Source organism: Colossoma macropomum, unplaced genomic scaffold (genome assembly GCF_904425465.1).
Source record: "Colossoma macropomum unplaced genomic scaffold, Colossoma_macropomum, whole genome shotgun sequence".
NCBI lineage: Eukaryota > Metazoa > Chordata > Actinopteri > Characiformes > Serrasalmidae > Colossoma > Colossoma macropomum.
The window spans coordinates 20,403,856-20,423,489 of record NW_023494790.1 but is presented as its reverse complement, the minus strand read 5'-3'; the positions used below and the strand labels follow the sequence as shown (position 1 = coordinate 20,423,489).

The following is a 19,634-nucleotide window of genomic DNA, read 5'->3' as shown; positions in this document are numbered from 1 at the left end:
TGTTCCCATTCTGTGCTCTACCAAAAAAGTTCTCAAATGGCCTTGTCCTGGGACACATTGTTCAAAATGGAGGTTAATGTGTCTAAAAAGTTAAATCAGTAGGAAAGCATATATGTGCACATTGTGTGTTGAAAGAAAATGATGGCAATGTTTTATCCCATAAGACCGTTTCAACCGTTTATACTATGGCAGTGCCAGGAGATGTGTGAGTGACACGTCAGCTAATTGAAATTCATCAGCCTGACAGCAATAGCTTTCAACTGTGGTGATTAGGGGCTGTTCCTGAAGGCCCCTTTTCTGTATTCAAATGTGAGAAAAGATGCCTTTAGAAATCAATTGATCTATTAAAGTAACAGAGTCATTTAGAGATCAGAGCGTCAGTTTAATTGCCAGAAAAAAAGAGAGCAAAATGTCATTGTGGTGATTTTGCAACAGAGGAAGGATCAAGGGGGAACCTAATTTCAAGTAATTGTGGAGGTGGGACATGCTTCTCCCTGGATTTCATCTTTGATAAGAAAGGTATTGCACAAAAATAAGAAAATGTATTGATCTTATCTTAGAGGTAACAGTATTAGAAATTACATGCCAAGTGAAATGCCAGGTTGGGTGAGAGCAGGTTCTTATTTGGAGCAAGCTACACAAAATACAGAGCTCCAGTCTCCTATTCTTTCCACTCTTTCATCAATATTATCAAACATTCACTTCATGCTAAAACCGGCAAACAAATGTGGATTGTCCAAAGAAAAAATGACTCACAAAAAAGAAGAGAAAAGAAAATGAATCCCCCTCTCTGGGTCATACAGCACTTGTTTGTCTATAGCCAAGACGCCAAAATGGGAGTCTGATCCTTAATGTAGTTAAACCTCTGCTTAAATGACCACAACTATTCTGATTACACTGAAAACTGAAAGGGCAAGTAATAAATTCTTCACTCAGTAGCTTTTAGGAATACAACAAACTGCTCAGAGTCAGTCTAATCTCCTGTCTCGGGAAAACATTAACATTTTTGTAATAGCCTTTAAGTCTCAGAGTGAGTGGCCAATAAATGCGTAACTGTATTAAGGAAATAGCTGCAGACTGAGGAATGAGCCTGTTAAACAGCATCCACAGTCTAATGGGGCTTTAATATGGCGGACTGTGTAGTCAGCCAAAACAAGAGAAAAATAACACTCTCAAAGAAAACTTGCCTGTATGTATAACTTGGTGATTAACCAGGAGGAAGAAGCTAGGAAATACAGGAGTAGTCAACTTATTTTGCTTGCTTGTATGTATTCTTCTTGTGTGAATCATTGTGCTTACTTACATTCTGGGCACGTGCTTGTTTGTAAAAGTGGTGTCTTTCTGTCGGGGTGTAAGTTTCCGCAGGGTTTTTGAGCAGAGAGCATTCTGACCCTGGCTAAAATCTGTCTGCATATTGACCAGTCAGACAGTGGCTGTCCCTCTGAGTCCCACCCTCAGACTTAAAGCTAACACAGCCTCTATCAATTACGCCTGTCCTGCAGGGATACTGTGTGGGCAGCCCAGAGAAGCCTGCTGTTTGCTGCAGGGTCACTTGATGCAAAGGCAAACACAGACCTACTACTGTGACTGTGTGTGCAGGTATGTGAGAGAGAGACAAGGAGAGAGAGAGATGGGGGTCTTTATTTTATGCAATGTTGGTAGAAGTGCTTGTAATATTGATGCTGGTTCTTATACAAGAAAGTTGCTGAGAAACATTTTCAGATTGCCCAGAATGACAAAAAACTACTACTTACTGAAACGAGTGGTGATTTGAGTGCAATGAATTGGCTTCGGCAGCCTGGAAACAAGCACCTCCATACTAGTCCCTTACTTAGATACTGTCGCTGTCCATTTCTGTTGGTCATTTCATCATAAAATTTTAACACAATGTGAAAGACCACTGCGGAGCTCAAATGATAAAATTGAAAACAATGAAATATGTTTGTTTTTCATCAGTCTCATTAAAAATCACCCAGTCACAGAATACTAGAAAATGTGCCAAGATTGTTTTCCTGATTTTCAAATTTGATTAACCAGAAAAATTCCTTATGAAAAACATTATGCTTAAATTTACACACACTCTGACCTGTGTGTGAGCTTGATGGGGCAAATACACCAAATACGAAACTGAAGAATGACAAAACTGTCAGTGAAATCTAAGTGTGCTCATTTTCATCACTCCCTATACAAAATCTGACTCTAGATAACTGTGATGAAGAAGGGCCAATGACTTATAATTACTACTTAATCACCATAATCATATCATCTAAAACCGTTTTATTGCTGTTCTCAAGAATACCTGCTACAGATAAAGAGGCCACCTGAAGATTCAATATTCCATGCAGGCTCAGTTCCACTACAAAATCACTGAGGGTGCATTAGAGATAAATACATACACACCATGCCCACGAATGGTAAGCTTACTCACTATCTAGCTTTGCATCATTATTCCAACATTTGCAGACACCCAGTATGCTACACATAGAGGATGCTAACTACATCACTATGAACTGCAACAAACACAAACATTTGAGATTTTGTCAGATGCATATATGCTGTGTAACCTACTTATAGTATTTATCCTATAGTACAAGAGCCCATCTACATGCCTACAAACTGCATGCTATTAGTATGGCATTGGTCTTATACTGTCTTCAGTTCATGTCAGAAATACTGTACTTTTGAGCATGCATGCGCCACCACATTGTTGTATTTACTAGTAGGGAACTCAGATGAGCCCTGAGATTCCACGTTGGGGGCATGCCAACAAGAAAGCCATGGTGGCCATTGATAGTTATATTGAAAACTGGTTGCATTTAGTTTATTCAGCAGCAACACATCAATGACATGTTAATGAAGACCTAGGTGTGGTTTGAGTTGAGAGACGTTTTGGGAATGTATTTACATACAAGGTGACTTGGGTGACCAGTGACTTCTAGAAATGACTACTGACTTCCAGAAATGTTAGCCTTATAGCTCCAGTGCCAAACTAAAGAAGTAAAATTTGGACACCAAACATGTCTCAGCTGATCAAGCACATCTAGGTAAGTGGAAAATTTAGTAAATTTGATTTTTCACCAAACCATTCTTTTAAGTATGCTCCACATTTCAAACTCAAAACTCAACCGAGGATGCAAATTTCTTAATCAGTACAGGCCTATGTCTTATTACTCTATTAGTTTCATTATTTCTTCTAACTATTTCATGCTAATTGTCATCTTAAAGACAACCCGAGTCCCTGTCTTACGCTCTTTAGTGTGGACACTCAGTATTCATACACACGCAGATACCCACTCTTGGACAGCAACACAGGCACTTTCCTCGACACTAACCGCATGCTAATGCGGCTGAAGTGGAGCAGCTCCTGCCTGAGCAAAGAGAACATGCTTATTACGGCCTGAGGACAGAGAGAACAGTCATTTATAGGGAGAGAGAGAGAGAATAATAATAGACAGAAAGCGAATGACCATAGAACTTTAAACTTTAACAGGGAAAATAATAATGAGGGATTAAGGGATGGAAGGAATCTAGAGGGGAAAAAAAGAGCATTTGTTGTGTGCTGCAGTCTGCAAGAGACTCCGGGAAGTGTATGTGAACTTGATTAGCATTGAAATGATTCTGTGATTACATATCTGATCCATGGCAGGGATATGTATCTCCTTGACCAGTGATTGATGCCTCTGGGCTTGTGTCACTCTCCTCTGGGCCTGCTCATGAATATTCCCCGGCTAATTACCCTTGATGCCACAACAAAGCCAGATCGAGCAGTTCACGTAATCAAAGTGAATATCTGTAAGGGCTCCTGTTTATGCTCAAGGCCCTTTTAACTTGTAATGTTATGCACAGAGAAAGACACCGCAATTACAAAGCAATTCTTGTACCGAGAATGATAATGTCCATTAAACCCTGGGTTTACAGAGGTTTGTTGCCTAATGAAGGCACACCTGCAAACCTGGAAACGCAGAGGGACCCAGACGGAGCTTTTTCAATGGCTGTTTAATCCAATTGTGCGTGTACATATCAAGGAAGAAAATGAAGGTAGAGTGAGGCAAGAGCAAAGAAATGTGTTTAACACAAACATTGCAAAACACTCTGGCAAAGAATGCCTGCAAAGAAAGCATGAAGTGTTTCTCATCGAATCCTTTAAAAGACAAAATGACACAGAGTAGCTATATTTAAACCACTTCAGCTCTTTATATTCATCTGAAAAGGACTGCACTCTCTCTCTCATGTACTGCTCTCTACAAGCTCTAGCGCACCATGACACGGACCACCAACAGTAAAAACTGATAAGCGCTCTGCTTAGACTGGTAAGCACCAAGCATCCCAAAGGAGAGAGAGAGAGAGAGAGCGAGAGCGAGAGAGAGAAAGAGAGCAGGGGAGAGAGTCTATGACTGTGCCCGTGAGTGGCACTCGGGTAAATGAAGTAACCTCCATACTGCGGAGAGCTCGATAGGAAAAGAGCCAAATTCACAACACTCTCAGCACTCCAACCATTTTATCTTCCATTATCACATCGATTCATCCCCCTCTCTGCCTCGTCTGCACCTGTGTTTCATTCCCTCTGACTCTCTCTACCCAAAAATCCAAAACTGACCTTTGCTCTTCCTAACCACATCAGCCACATCTATAAACAGCCTAGAGTCTCTCTCTCTATCTGCCTTTCTCTCTCTTTTTCTACTCTCAATCTCTCTCTACCTCTCCCTCTCCCCTCTCTTTCTCTCTCTCTTTCTACTCTACCCTCTCTCCTTATCTTTCTCTATCTCACTCTCTCTCTCTCTTTATACCCTAACCTCTCTCAGCCTCTCTCTCCCTCCTATGTCTATCTCTTTCTATAGCCTGTTTTTCTCTCTACCTCTCTGTCTCTGTCTCCTTTCTCTTTTTCTCAATCTCTACCTCTTTCTCCCTAACCTCCCTCTCTGTCTCTGTTCCTACCCTACCCTCTCTCTATATCTCTCTTGCTATCTTTCTACAACTCTCCGTCTTTCTTTCTACCCTACTCTCTCTCTCTCTCTCTCTCTCTCTCTCTCTCTGTCTGTCTGTCTGTCTGTCTGTCTCTTCCCTTCTCCCTTTCCCTTTATATTTCTTTCCCCCCTTGTGAGGCAATGAGCTTGTTTTTTGGTTTTGGTAAAAACTGAATTTGTGGATAGTCTCTCTTTCTCTCTCTCCCTCACTGTCTGTCTCTACCTTCCCCCCACACCCTTGTGTCTGTCTCTTTTTCTACCTTACACTCAATCCCCCTACCCTTGTCTCTCCCTTTACCCCCTTTCCAACTGTCTCTCTTTCTTCCTTACTCTCTCTCTCACTCTCTCTCCCTGTCTCTCTGCCAGTCTTTCTTTCTACTCTATACTCTCTCCCTATGTCTCTTTCTCTCCCTCCCATTCTCTACTGCTCTCTAGCTCTGTTTCTACACCCCCCTTTTCTCTCTCTACCTCTCCATTTCTCTCCCAACCTCTTCTCTCTCTTTCTCATTCCCCCCGCCCCTCACTCAGGTTGCTCATTCAGTCCCTGTTTCCTTTTGTCTTCCTTTTTTTCCTTTATATATGAGGCAATGAGTTTGTTTCTCGGTTTTGGTATATCACTGAATCTGTGGATACGTGAGAGTCCCAATAAAGGGAGGTTTAAATTCAAATCTCTCTCCTTCTCTCTCTGTCCCTGTCGCTCTCTCTCTGTCTTCCTCCCCTCCCTTCCTCTCTGCTCAAATGCCTCACTGATTACTGAGTAGAGCGCCAGAGCCCAGCACATCACACCTGGGACGAGAACGGTCTCCACGGTAACCTCTAGCCGGCAGGCGTTTGTGTATTAGGTTAAGGCAGGTGGCTCAGGCATGGATGGATCAGGTAATCCGTTTGACAACAACAACGGCTGGGTGCCCAGCCATGGCTAGAGCAATAACCCTGCAGACACCACCACGTGGCTTAGATGGCCATGGACAATGATAAAGAGAATGAGGTTTGCTAACTCCTAGTTTGGGGATGCTTAAAGTAAAAGGCTGTCAGGATAGCACGGAAAGTAATAAGAGAAGCTTCTGTGGCACTGTTGAGTCAAGAAAATGGATGTGAATTTTAAAAATGATCAAATAAATCAGTATTTCAGCTTGTTTTTTAAATATTTATGAAGATTTGCTCAGAAGTGCACTGTAGATGCAGCAACCTATTCATGCTATGACAAAGTTATTCTAGCTGGAAGTGCCATTTCTTGTTAAGATTGCAATGCTTTTGTATTGCAGATTTTCATCAATACCTCGCCTTAGGCCTGATTCCCCACACACCAGATTTAATTACAGCTTAAATGTTAGCCTTCGTCAATAGTGAAGTCTATTGACTGAATTTGAATACCTTTTGTCATTTTTCCCAAAGGAGAATCTGAAAACTTACACAAGAGGATGCATATTCTAAGTCATGTTTACAACTAATTACCAACCAGCACACGCCCACCCATAATTTAACTCTGAATGACTGTCAGGCTGATTGCACAGCATCCATTATACCTGCATTGTCCTCAGCAGAGGAATTAGGAAATACGTTCAGATACACATTAGCAAAGTTACTGTACTGCCTACCTTCATTGTCCTTTAAGGTAAAGTTGGGGTTAACTGGAATTCCTCCAGGGAAAGAGAAGTAAAATCTCTGTCCATTTGCAAAGTCATCCTTATCCACAGCAGTGATCGTCTGTATGACCTGTTAAAAGCAGAAAAAGACCAGATTTTATGCACTGCCTCTCCAAACGCAGCCGCTACATGGTGGGAAAAGCATTACTATTGTAAATCATGTTGAGTCTTCATTAGTCACCACATATCTCAATCTGTTAATGAGACATTTTAGCTTGTAAGCTCTAAAGATTTGGAGAAAAAATGACAATGATAATTAGACTCATCATTAGTAAAAAGCCAGCCTGAAGTCCCTCATATAATCAATTCGGCTCACGTTTGGCTCAAAAAACTTTTAAAGTCTTTTTAGCTGGAATATGCTAATCAGACGGCACTTATCAATCCCAGCAGTTGTTTCAGGCCATCTGGTTGTTGTGGAACTGACTAGCACTCTGCTTCTGCTTTCCTTTTCATCTTTAGTTTTTAGTTTGGGCTATAATATCCTCCGCAGCTTCTGCAGATGTGTCCTCAGATACTGAGGGCTGATCTTTCTGAAGCTGTGTCAATCCATTTGGTGGCTGGGGCTTCTGGGAATGCTCGAGAAAACCTAATGCTGCTTTAACACCTTGTCCTTGTAAAGTGTTCAGGGGCCCTGTAGGCCTCAGCAGAAGACCACCTAGGAAAAGAAAGGTGAGAGCCTATAGGCTAAAGGCCTGCTGCTGATGTTTGGCTAATGGGAGCAGACTGTTGATGTTTGCCTTAACCCCTGGTGATCCCTCCTGCTAGCGCAGGCTCTTACCATCAACTCTGCCATCGCAGGGAGTCGTTTAGTGATGCTACACTGAACTGAGTTAGCTTTTAGCCTGGTAGTCTGAGCGTACCCTAAAGGCTTTAAATGCACAGACAGGAATTAGCAGATTTCTTAGCTGTTTTATTCATAATGTCAGTTTTATTCCCTTAGCTCACATTATTGTACTTGACAATTAATGTAGTAACATATGAGGAAGACTTATGATGATGACACACACGCAGCAGCATTCCAAAACAAGGCATAATTTCACATTAACCCATTTAACATGTAAATTTAGCATTATATGTAAAAATGCCACAGAATCTGTTCTGATTGGTTTAAATTGATGACATTTTGGATGTGCATCTAACAGTAGCATTTGAATTCTTTTTGATTCCAAATCAGATTAGATTTCTTTACTGATTTACTTAAAATCAACAGTCTTCTATGACCAAAAAACAGAATTTAATATAATGAATTACATGGTTTGGTCAATTTTAAAAACTTTCTTTAGATGATTCTAATCGAAGTATGGCAGGTCCCTCACCTGCAAAGCTCATGTGCCATTTCTTTTAATTTCATGCAAAATGTGACCCACCACACTGTTATGTGATACAGGATCATGCTTCATCTATCCTTGCACTGCTGGTCCATTTTTTATATGTAACTGTACACCCTTGTACTGCAGGCCACTCATTTATTTTATAGATTTGTATGACACAGAGAGCTACAATATAACATGACACTGGTGGATGATGTCACCCATACGTTTTACATCTAATTTAGCTTTTCACTTGAAAGCTCTGTCCATTTAGAAGACTTTGATTCAACACATGTGAATATGAATAACAGATGCATGCTTTTTTGTTGACCTGATTTCTGTGTTTTAGCATTGCATGCATGATTTAGCAGATTTTGATGTAGTGTTGCAACTCTGTCTTGATTATTAATGATGCATTTAAGCCCATCCTTTTTCTTTTCTCCTTTTCTCTTCCTCTCCTTCCTCCCCCATCAATCTATCAGTAAATATATATAAAATATATGTGTGCATTTGTGTTTAGATGGGCAACAAATTAAAGGAAAAAACAACATAAAATGTTTTTGTAAGGTGTTGGTCCACCACGAGCTGCCGGAACAGCTTCAATGCATGTCATTTAGTGTTTAGATGATGGTAGTGGAGAGCACTGTTTAACACATTAGTCTAAAATCTTCCATAGATGTTCAACTAAACTGAGCCCTGGTGACATACGATTTAAACATTTTTTCTCATTAAACCATTCAGTGACCCCTGTTAAGGGGCATTGTCATCCTGGGAGAGACCACTCCCATCAGAATGGAAATGTTTCATTCATAGGATGAATGTGATCAATCAGAATATCTTTGTATTGGTTTGCAGCTATCCTTCCTTTCAAGACGACCCAAACTATGCCAACAAAATGCCCCCCCCACCCCCCAGAATAACAGAGGAGAATATGGTGAAGGATGACTCATCTGACCATGTCACTTGTTTTCTTTCTGTAGACCACTGTCTGTGTTTTTTCACCACTGAAATCTCAAATGTGCATTTATCTTTCTAATGAAGGGTTTATGCACTGCAACCCTACTGTAATATCCCTCTAGTAGTTGTGGATGGACTGTTCTTGCTGACAGAGCATGATCACATTCTTAGTCACTTGAGTAACAGCTGTACATCTGCTTTTCCTTACATTTCACACTAATACACAAGCATCGTGGTCAGTGAACTTTCAGCCACAATTTCCAACTCTGTTTATGATGTCTTTCCCATAGATTTGCATGCAGATGTCACTTCGGGCGCTGTTCATAGTGAAACAATAGCCGGTTAAGCTGTCCATGCCCCAGTAATGACCTCTCTTTCAAAGTCACTTAAATCTTTTCCTTTGGCCATCTTAATCTAAAATCAAGGTCAACTGGTCCTGTTTAGCATTTTTGTACAGCATCTGCACTCATTATGGTTCTCCACTCATTTACTCAGATTTTTCCTTTCATTTTTCACCCATTGGTTAGCACAAAGCTGACACTGATGCACAGGACCATTTTTTGGCAAATCCAGTTTAGAGAGAGAGATCTGAAGTCTGTAAAAGAAATTCTATGTTTTATTTGTAGCGAAAGAGGGCTGTAAGAGTGCCAAAATGAGCCTCAAAGTGGTACATTCAGCAACCCCAGACTTAATCGGACCTATAAGGCCTTCTGTCCAGCTCCTGAAGTCCTATATCAACATATGAATTAGCTTGGCTGTGACTGACTAGATAACATGGAAAAGAACCTGCGTGGACAATTTTCTGTTTGAAGTACTACAACACTTGCAGAGTTTACATTCAACAAGCATTATGACTCTATGAAATACAAACCCTTATATCTCTGAAATGATAACTTCATAGGAGAAGGAAAAGTTCTATTAACATTAATGTGTGTTGAGTTTTTCTCCTAAGTAATTTTTGTTCATTTCTGTTGGTCCATTTGTCATTATATGCTCATACAATGTAATATATGAGCATATAAAAGAGGTAGCTGGCAAAAAAAGAAGGAATGAAGTCGATAGTGTTCATTTGAGGTGTTGATATGACAGTGACAATATACATACATACATTTATATGTATATAAAATGCATCTCTCATTTTTTCAGTCTTGATCCTCCTTCTCTTTCACTCTTTCACTTTGCACGCTTCTCTCTCTCTCTCTCTCTTTCTCTCTCTCTCTCTCTCATTCACTGTGAGCTGTTCTTGTGTATCTGCAGTGCTCTTAATTTAAATGAGAGTTCTGTGCAGAGAGGAAAATGGCCATGTGCTCGGAGCTGAAGCAGTCATGCTTGGCTGCACAGATCTTCATTCTGAAAGAGGGATGATTAGCGTGCCCTCCCATCTTTCCCTCCCTCCTTCCTTTCCTTTCATTTCTGCTTCTTTTTCATCCTCTCGTCTTGCTTTACATTAGCAAATAAACTCTGTGTCCAAATCTGTGCGAGTGAGCACGTGTGCACGCATGAGATAGAGAGGGAGACTTTTGCGGAGACTTACCTGTCCTGCTCTGGTGCTCTCACAAATGATTATTTCCTCTTCTGTGTTGATTTCTGGAGGGTTGTCATTTACATCCAGTACCTGAATTGTGACAGGGACGTGGCTCAGAAGACTGGGGTTATCTGTGAGAAAATGAGAAAATGCCCAACATAAAATTAATGGCAGTAGCACAGATTAGGTTTGTCAAGAATAATACATAATGCATAATGCAACTCTGCGCTGTTTCTGCAAGATAAATATATGGCCACATCAATGGACGGCAGAAAAGGAGGGATACATAAATGTGGTTCTTGGCTTCGACATAAAGTTCTAGGAAAAATTACATAGAGGTTCATTAAACTTTATATAAGCTCTGTCTTTCAGACAAAACGGTTTAGACAGACCCCTTTTTGGAAACTTTATTTACCTATAAGTACATCACTATTTTTTAGTCTTTACCTCTGTTGTTTTGCTCTTTTGTTTGACTGTCACTCAGCTTCCTGACTTGAAAAGTTCAGAAAATGCAGATGAAACCAGGTATAAAGAATAAAAACAGCTCTTTCTAAAAAATTGTTTTGCTGGAACAACATGTGACAAACTCTGTGATTGAGGCCAACATGTATGAAAACTGCTCAAAAACATTGAGGCATATTCTTAATAGAACATTAACATTCTCAGAGTGACACACGATTGAGATGATAATTAATAGTCTTGAAATAATAATGCAAATTCTACTCATTAGTCAAAATATGACATTAAATTCTGATTGACACTACATACTGGGGAGTATAAATCATTATTATTCATTCTTATGACAATATTTTCTGTTTTCTGAAATTTGTTACAGTATTTAAAAAAATACAGTCATCAGAAGACAACAGTGTATTTGTGAGTTCATTTGGTACCCCAGAGTGTCATTTGGTTAATTTTGATAAGGAACGGGCTAAATTACCTAGTAGGAATTCTCCAAGACAACGGAGTCCCTGTTGATTTAAATCATCTGAGCCAAAGCAGAGAAAAGAAAAATCTAAATAAAAATAATAAACTCATATTTACTCATGATGAAAATGAACAAGGCATATTGATAGGCGGTGGAATTTCCACCGTGTTTAATTCTAGTGAACAATAAATGAATAAACTCCTAGTTTTTATTTGTCCTTCTTTTCATAGTTTGCTTTACTGATCCCACCCTGTCAATGAAACCACAGTCTCAGGAGAGATGCTTTAAAACTCCAGTTCTCAAGAGAGGGCTGGGGCTTTCATGATATCAACAGGGAGAGTAAATGAGCACTCTGATTCAGTGCTTAATTTTGGGCCTGTTTGTCCACATGATGAGTTTTTAGTCCAAATGTTTGGTCCATATATATATATATGTAAATAATTTCAAGTGGAAGTTGAATGGAAGTTATTGTAAATCATTCTGGACCAATTTCTATTGGTCTGTTCATCACGGCGTTTAAAAATCATGCGAAAAAAAAAGAAGAAACATGATAAAAATGGAGAAGGTTTTGTTCCAACAGCAACATTATATTTGTTTGTTATCTGTACAGGCCCTCATAAAGAACTAAAAAAATAGGCTGACTGAAAGTAGCTATCCTTGATACCACTATCAATCATATTAGTAATCAAGTATTCTACTTATTTTGATTATGTTAAGCAATGAGAGCTCTTCCCTCTGGCTCTGAAGCATCCAGGAACTCCACCTCCCAGAATCCTCTGGGAGATCACGTGACTGATGACAGCGCTCCAATCATCACTCGCAGTCACCTGAATATTAATCTCTTTCACCTGTATCTCTTGTCATGTGAGCTATTAGAATTGGTATAAAGCCCAGACTTTTAGCTTAGGTACCTTGTGAGATATTGCTTCTACTTGTCAGAGCTACTGAGTGTTTCATCTGATTGCCCTTTGTCTGTTACGATCCTGCCTTGGAGTTTTTGACTTTGCTTTTTGCCTTTTGCCCTTTGGATCTGGTTGCCTGGTTTGTCTTTGTTTTTTGGCCTTTCTAGATTTGACCCTTGCCTGTTCAACGACATTGAGTTTTACCAAACCCCTTTATAGTAAAGCCTAATTTTTCACTTTTTACCACGAGCGCCTGACTGGGTCAGTTTCACTACGCTTAGCCTTAACAAGATTATAAAATATTTTATTGGAAAACGCAAACTAGGAAGACTTTCAAAAGACTTTCAAAAATATATAAAAACACTTGTAAAAAATGTATGTAAATAGGTGTCAGTCAGGCAGTTTCTTACTACAAGATCAATAGGAGAATTTAATGTTAATAAATCTTCATGCATATTGCCAACTAGTCATTGCAGGTTGTTGGAAATGTAACATTATAATCAGAATTGTTTCTAATGAGTAACTGAGTTTAACTGAATAATCGTGACAGACATACATCATGCTAAGGAACTGATAAAAGGCAGTGAAGCTGTTTAAATGTATTGTCCATTTGATTCCATGGATGAGAAATCTTTTGACCTTCAAGCTGACTCACAACATATTCTTCGATGTGACCTGTATCTTTGTGGTCAGTCAGAACCCCATCTGACTTAAAGTCAAGATCTCTGCTTTCAGAGGGTGCTGTGCGTTGACATGGCAACCCCTTTCAGGTATCCTGGGTGTCCTAGGGTAGCGCACCTGGATTTCTTTTTCACCTCATTTAGCATGAGAGACACCTTTTTTTCAGCTTTGACGTGTGACTCCAGAGGATTAACGAACAGCTAACATTCTTCCTATGTCCTCCTCCTTTTCATATGTTTACTGTCTTCTACCATCTTTGTCAACTTTCCTATCTGTCTATCACATCATCTCCCTCTGTCTGTCTAACTCTGCATCTTTGTTTGCCTTTTTCTTTTCCTTTTGTTTCATATTTCAGAGAGAATATGTGGGAATAACAGCCTATTATAGTTCTTGGAGCCTCTTGTTTCCATGTCGTGTGTACTGCTCACTATTATGCCCTTTTCATCCACATTTCTAAAGGCGTTGGTGGGGAAGGTGCTGTACAATGCGACGTTTTGTTCTGGCAGCTTTGTGTGTCAAATGCTGCTTTTACTTGTTAAGGATAGAAGGAAAAAATTAATACTAAGGAAAATGTTAGTAGACAACAGCAAGGGGTGCTTCTCTCTAGTGCTGGATTATGGAGGCACAGAAGCTGTGGCACTGATGATTAGTTACTTCAGGGAAAGTACTAGATTAGCAGATAGAGATCTGGACTGGCATTTGATTGTTAATGTGCATTCTTATATCTGTCACACAATAGCATGATCTATAAATAAGAAGAACCCTTGTCCCTACACGAGTACCCTGTCTAACTTCTCCCCACACACTAAAACACAGCTTTAGCCGAAGTGACTTACTCTTTAAAGCAGCCGTCTGCCGGCAAACTGTCCCCATGGCAACTAACAACATTGTGCCAGTTGAAGATACAAACGTGTTTTCACCTAGTCAATTTAACCCCCAACCGAGGCGGACAGTGTCTGCTTCCAGAAATAATGAAAACGTCCACCTCGAATTTCGAATTCCAGCCACAGCAATTTTGCGCTAGTTCTTTTTCACTGTCTGATAGGAGTGGAATATCATTACCAGAGAGTAGACTTTGCTATTAGTGAATCATTAGTACTGGGCGAAAGCTAGGGGAAAGGGTAATTGCCTAGATAAGATCTACAGCTGAAGTGCAACACGGATCGACTCATATCAGCCACAAGAGCAAGTTGTGATTTTTATCATCTTTTTGGGAATTGACCTGAGAACGATGTTGATTTTGTGGTGTCTTGCATCACGCAAATACAAATGCTCATGCTCAAACATGCGGAGACATGAATGCATTCCCTCATCACCCAGACACTTCTAAAGATTTCTGACCCCTCACTCTGCTCACAGCCTCTCTCTCACACTTGACATCAGCTGTGCCTCTAAACACTTTCTTGGATGATTACTCCCTCTCCACAGCAGGGCCAAACAAGGACCAAAGCTGGGCATTAAATCTGATAGCCTGGGTTTTAGCAAAGCTTTGACACTATTCAGCATGACTGGGTTTCAGTGAAAGCGCATGGTGATATATTGATTGCACAGGTTCAGTTGAGATGTCACAAGGGAAGTAAATCAGAAGGATTTGTGTAACATAAAGAGAGCAGGAAATACAGTGGAGCACTCACAGGTGAAAGAGCATCAGTGTAGATCATATAGTACAACAGCAGGGGTGTAAAAACGCATCAGTGCACTCTGCATCAATCTGAAGGTGACAATTTAACTGCACTGATTTAGAATTTTAGAACCAATTTTAATTTATTTTTCTGTAAATAATCTATGATCTAAGATTATCTATTATAATACAATATTATTTTTTTAGTCAAAATAAAAATCATTACTTCATTACTTCACAGTACTTCATTACTGTGCAAAAGTTTTAGGCACCTGAGCAAATTAGAATAAAAAGTATTGGTCAGAAAAAAACCCTATTTTATAATGCATATAAACAATATTAATACAATAAGTGATTTTACATAAGTCTATGTGTTCATTTAACTATTTATAAACCTCTCCTCATGGCAGCCCAGTATTAATTATAGTTTTTAACCAACACCTGATTTAGCTAATCAATATTTCATTACGTTAAATCAAGTGTGCTGCTGATGGAATTTAACAAATCTATATGATGGCTGGGGGCATCCAGGAGTAATCTGGATCCAAACTTTGTTCTTCAAACTAGCTCTCAAGATGTCAACTACTTTTTTAAAATTAAGAAATTTTTATTACTGAATTTATGTTTGTTTGAATCTATTCTGGTGATAGATGGTATTTTACAAGCAAAAACATGTACTGCCACAATATATAGAGGACCCCTGCAGTACTGAGAATGATCTACCACCCAAATAGTACCTGCTCTGTGAGGGTCCATGGGGGTACTGACCACTGAAGAACAGGGTAAAAGGGGGCTAACAAAGTATGCAGAGAAACAGATGGACTACAGTCTGTAATTGTAGAACTACAAAGTGCACCTATATAGTAAGTGGAGCTGATAAATTGGACAATGAGCGTAGAAACAAGGAGGTGGTCATAATGTCATGCCCGATCGATGTATGAATGAATATCTTAATTGTAATTGGAATGGCATACATTGAAAAGACCATTTTCTGAACTGCAACAAATCATTTTATCACTTACATAGTTCTTTGAGTTCTATACATAACCACTGCTTTTACTAAACAGCCACTGAAGAAAGGCTGTACTGTTTTTCTTTTCTGCACTCCACTACTCTGTACATGGTTCCTCTAGTTATATACAGTTAAAATTAATTCTAAAGTGTACCAAAATAATCAAATTAAATGTAATTGTAGTGAAATTTGAGATTTCATGATGCAGTAAGCCTTCCGCCCAATGACAGCTGGGATAGGCTCCAGCACCCCACCGCGACCCAGAAGGATAAGCGGTTTAGATGATGTATGTATGTATGTATGTATGTATGTATGTATGTGTGTATGATGCAGTAAATCATTTCCTAAAGAATCACAAATCTAACAGAATTGTTGTAAGATTACAGATTTACCCTAATCTCATTAGACAGTGCTCAGTGTATTTTAACTTGTCTTATAACTAATAAGCTCTGAAAGCAGACTGTACTACGGCACTCATCCATAGCACCCACCCTCCTCTGTTGCCATGACAGTGATGTTGTGCCAGGGTGTGTCCTCTCGGTCCAGAAGCTGAGTGGTTCTGATGACTCCGCTGACAGCCTCGATGTCGAAATATCCCTCGTCTCCCTCTCTTTGTTCAATGAAATACCTATATATAGAGGAAATCGTGATAATTAATATTGCATGAATCCCTCCATTGGTCCCCTCTCCATCATGTGTACAGCATTAAAAGCAAAGACTGCATAGATATGCATGATAATAGGAGTGCTCTTATTACACAGGCTTGATATTGGATGCCTGCCCACTTCGCATGTAGCAGGGCGGAGGGTTACTGCAGTGGACCCCCACAGCATATCAAATTCAATCTGGAAGGTTCGTATAAATTGTCATAGGAATCGATTACTGGAGGTTTTACAATCTAATCAAGCACAAATCTGTTTAGTGGTCTATATCAAACTGTCTTGCACCAAATGTGTTGTGATTTAATAAAGAAAGATGTAATTGTTGGCTAAGGGGGTGTTTCTCATAAGAAAAATTTAAAATAACAGCACTGCACTCTCCTCCCAATATTTTATGTCATGAATTTGACTTTCACCAATTCAAAGCAATTATCTCAAATCACAAAATAGTAATTTTACAGGCAAATTCAAAAACTCTTTTAATGTCAGTTAATAGAAGGAGGATTTGTGATTTTGGAGCATTTCTATTGGTCCTTTCGTCATGAAAATTTCACATAAAGTAAAGGGCAGCTGCTGTGCATAAATGAAATAGAAAAACATAAAATTGACAAAAATGGACATACATGTTCTCACTGGATATGCAAACAACCAGTGTCCACAGAAGATAACTTTACTAAAGGCTATCATTCACTTGTGCAATTCTTTGATGAATTCTGAGATGAATCTGCCCCTAAGACTATTTAAATGAATAAATGAAAGCCATTTACACATAAACATAAAAATTAGGTTATTTAATTTGTGTCAGTCATTGAAAGTATTTCCTTGACATACTGTTTTCATATGTTGTATTACAATTAACAGAAGAAGTGTGTGTGAAAGAGAGAGAGAGAGAGAGATGGAGAGTGAAGAGGGAGAGGACACTAAATAGGTGAAAAATGAAAAAAAAGTGGAAAGAGAAAATGAAAGAGTGAAAACACTGAATAACAGAAGTAGCAAGGGAGAGAGGGGACACTGAATAAAAGAAAGAGAGAGAGAGGGAGGGAGAAAGAGAGAGAGAAAAGTGTCTGAATAAAAGAATGAGCCAAAAAGAGAAATGGACATTGAATAAGAGAGGGAACACTGAATAAAAAAAAGACAAAAAAGACACTGTCTGATGCTCTATTGACAAGGTTACTGTGTTAACTCACTGTTTGAGAATAACTTGGATGAAAAATTGAGTAATTGGGAGAGACACAAAAAGAGGGCAAGACATAATGAAGTGTTCATGGCATAGCAGGCTTACAAATGTTGTGTTTAGGCACCAGAGAAGACCTGTCATGGCGTGTTGTTAACATGACCATAAAACACAAAGATTTTTTTGTGCTGGGACAGACCTTGAACAGACCTTGAAAGACACACTCAAACAAATGATGCAATTAGCAGGCACTGGCTGTTCAAAAGACATAATCACTGCACTTTTCTTTACCCTGACAAGTAGATAGATTTCATTCTGCTTTTAAGAAACTTGATGGAAATTCAATAATATTTTTTCTAAAAAAAGACAGAGTGCAGAAAGTAACTCTGCATTAGAAGAAAGCTTAACCCACCACCACAAAGGTGGATGTTTTTCAACATAGAAATGTTTCAATCAAGGTTAAACCATCCTGAAGAGCACACATGTTCCATCAGTGAGAGCTGAGTTCCTTTTCTTATAAAGCTTGTTTATGAAGCTAAAACTCCACCTTACTGGAACAAACACTGGAGCGGAAACTCAACCTTACTGGAACAGAAACTGGGAACAAAACCTCACCTCACTGGAACCAGTTCCACCTCACTGACTCCACTCCACTTTAACAAACTCCACCCCAATGGAACAAAAAAAAAAACTTAACTTCACTGGAACAAAAACCAGAGTAAACTCCACCACACTGGAACAAAGCCCACTCTACTGGAACAAACTATCCAAATTTAACAAACTCCACCTCACTGGAACAAAGCCCACCCTACCTTAACAAACTATCCTACTTAAACAAACTCCATGTTGCTGGAAGAAAGCCTACCCTCGAGGAACAAAATAATCCCATTTTAACAAATTCCACCCTACTGGAACAAAACCCACTGCACTGGAACAAAAGTTCTACCCCACTGTACCAAAAACACCACCCCACTGGAAAAAAACCCCACCTTACTGAAACAAAAACTCTACTCCACTATAACAAAAATCCACCTCACTGGACTAAAAAACTCACTTCACTGGAAAACAATACAAAACAAAACAAGCTTCACCTCACAGTTCACAACAAAGTCCACCTCAGTGCAAAAAAAACTCCATCCCACTTTAACTCCACCTAACTTGAACAAAGTCCATGCCACCAGAACAAAGTCGACCTCACTGGAAGAAAAACTCTACCCCTTCTGGAACAAAAACTACCCCACTGTAACAAAACTCTACCCCACTGTAACAAAAACTACCCCACTGTAACAAAAAGTCAACCCCACTATTACAAAAACAACCCCACTGTAGCAAAAAGTCCACCTCACTGGAACAAAAACTCTACTCTACTGTAACAAAAAGTCCATCTCACTGGAACAAGAACTCTAATCCACTGTAACAAAAACTACCCCACTGTAACAAAAAGTCAACCCCACTATTACAAAAACCCCCTGTAGCAAAAAGTCCACCTCACTGGAAAAAAACTCTACTCTACTGTAACAAAAAGTCCACCTCACTGAAACAAAAAAAAATCCACCTCACTGAAAAAAAAACTCCATCTCACTGGAACAGAAAACACACTCTACTTTAATGACGTCCACCTCACTGGAACAAAAAAAATCCACCTCACTGTAACGAAAAACAAAATAAACCTCACCTCAACATACAGAACAAACTCCATGGCACTGGAACAAAGTCCACTGCTCTGGAACAAAAATTCTACCCTACTGGAACTAAAAAACAACACCTGACTGGAACAAAATCAAAACAAACTCCACCTGACTGAAACAAAGTCCACCACACTGGAACAAACCTTTGGCTGACTAAACTGTTCTCTCCTGAATAAAGTCACTGATTATTTCTTGTGCAACCATTTTCTCACAAGCTGTGAGTCTCGTGGACCTCAGTGCTGAATTCTGTCTACAGAATTGATTAATACTGTGTAAGGTAATGAAAGGCAGTCAGAATAAAGAGAAAAATGGAAGCAAGTGGAAATGCAGGATGAGATCTGTTAATAGTGGGAGACGGGAGGTGAGAACCCAAACGTGAAACATGAACCCAACTCAAGCCTGAAACATATTTGGGAAATGGCGTTCAAATTCGTTCCAACCCAATGACTCAGCACTCAGGTGGTCTCCCTGGGTTCGGATAAATATTTCAAGCTCTACCTTGCAGTGCGCATGACTTGAGATGATTTTGAGATGCTTAGTAAGAGAACTCAGAGGCAGCTTTGTTTA

The 19,634-nt window shown here is 39.4% G+C and overlaps 1 protein-coding gene across 1 annotated transcript in view; it reads right to left on the bottom strand.

The window, feature by feature from the left end:
- LOC118809307 (cadherin-18) overlaps positions 1 to 19,634 on the bottom strand; it is a 135,073-nt gene that overhangs the window by 18,227 nt on the left and 97,212 nt on the right. The window contains exons 8-10 of the mRNA XM_036572470.1: positions 16,038 to 16,174; positions 10,412 to 10,533; positions 6,563 to 6,680 (exon numbers count right to left, since the gene is read on the bottom strand). Of these exons, the coding sequence (XP_036428363.1) occupies positions 6,563 to 6,680; positions 10,412 to 10,533; positions 16,038 to 16,174 (377 nt within the window). The remainder of the gene's footprint in view (positions 1 to 6,562; positions 6,681 to 10,411; positions 10,534 to 16,037; positions 16,175 to 19,634) is intronic.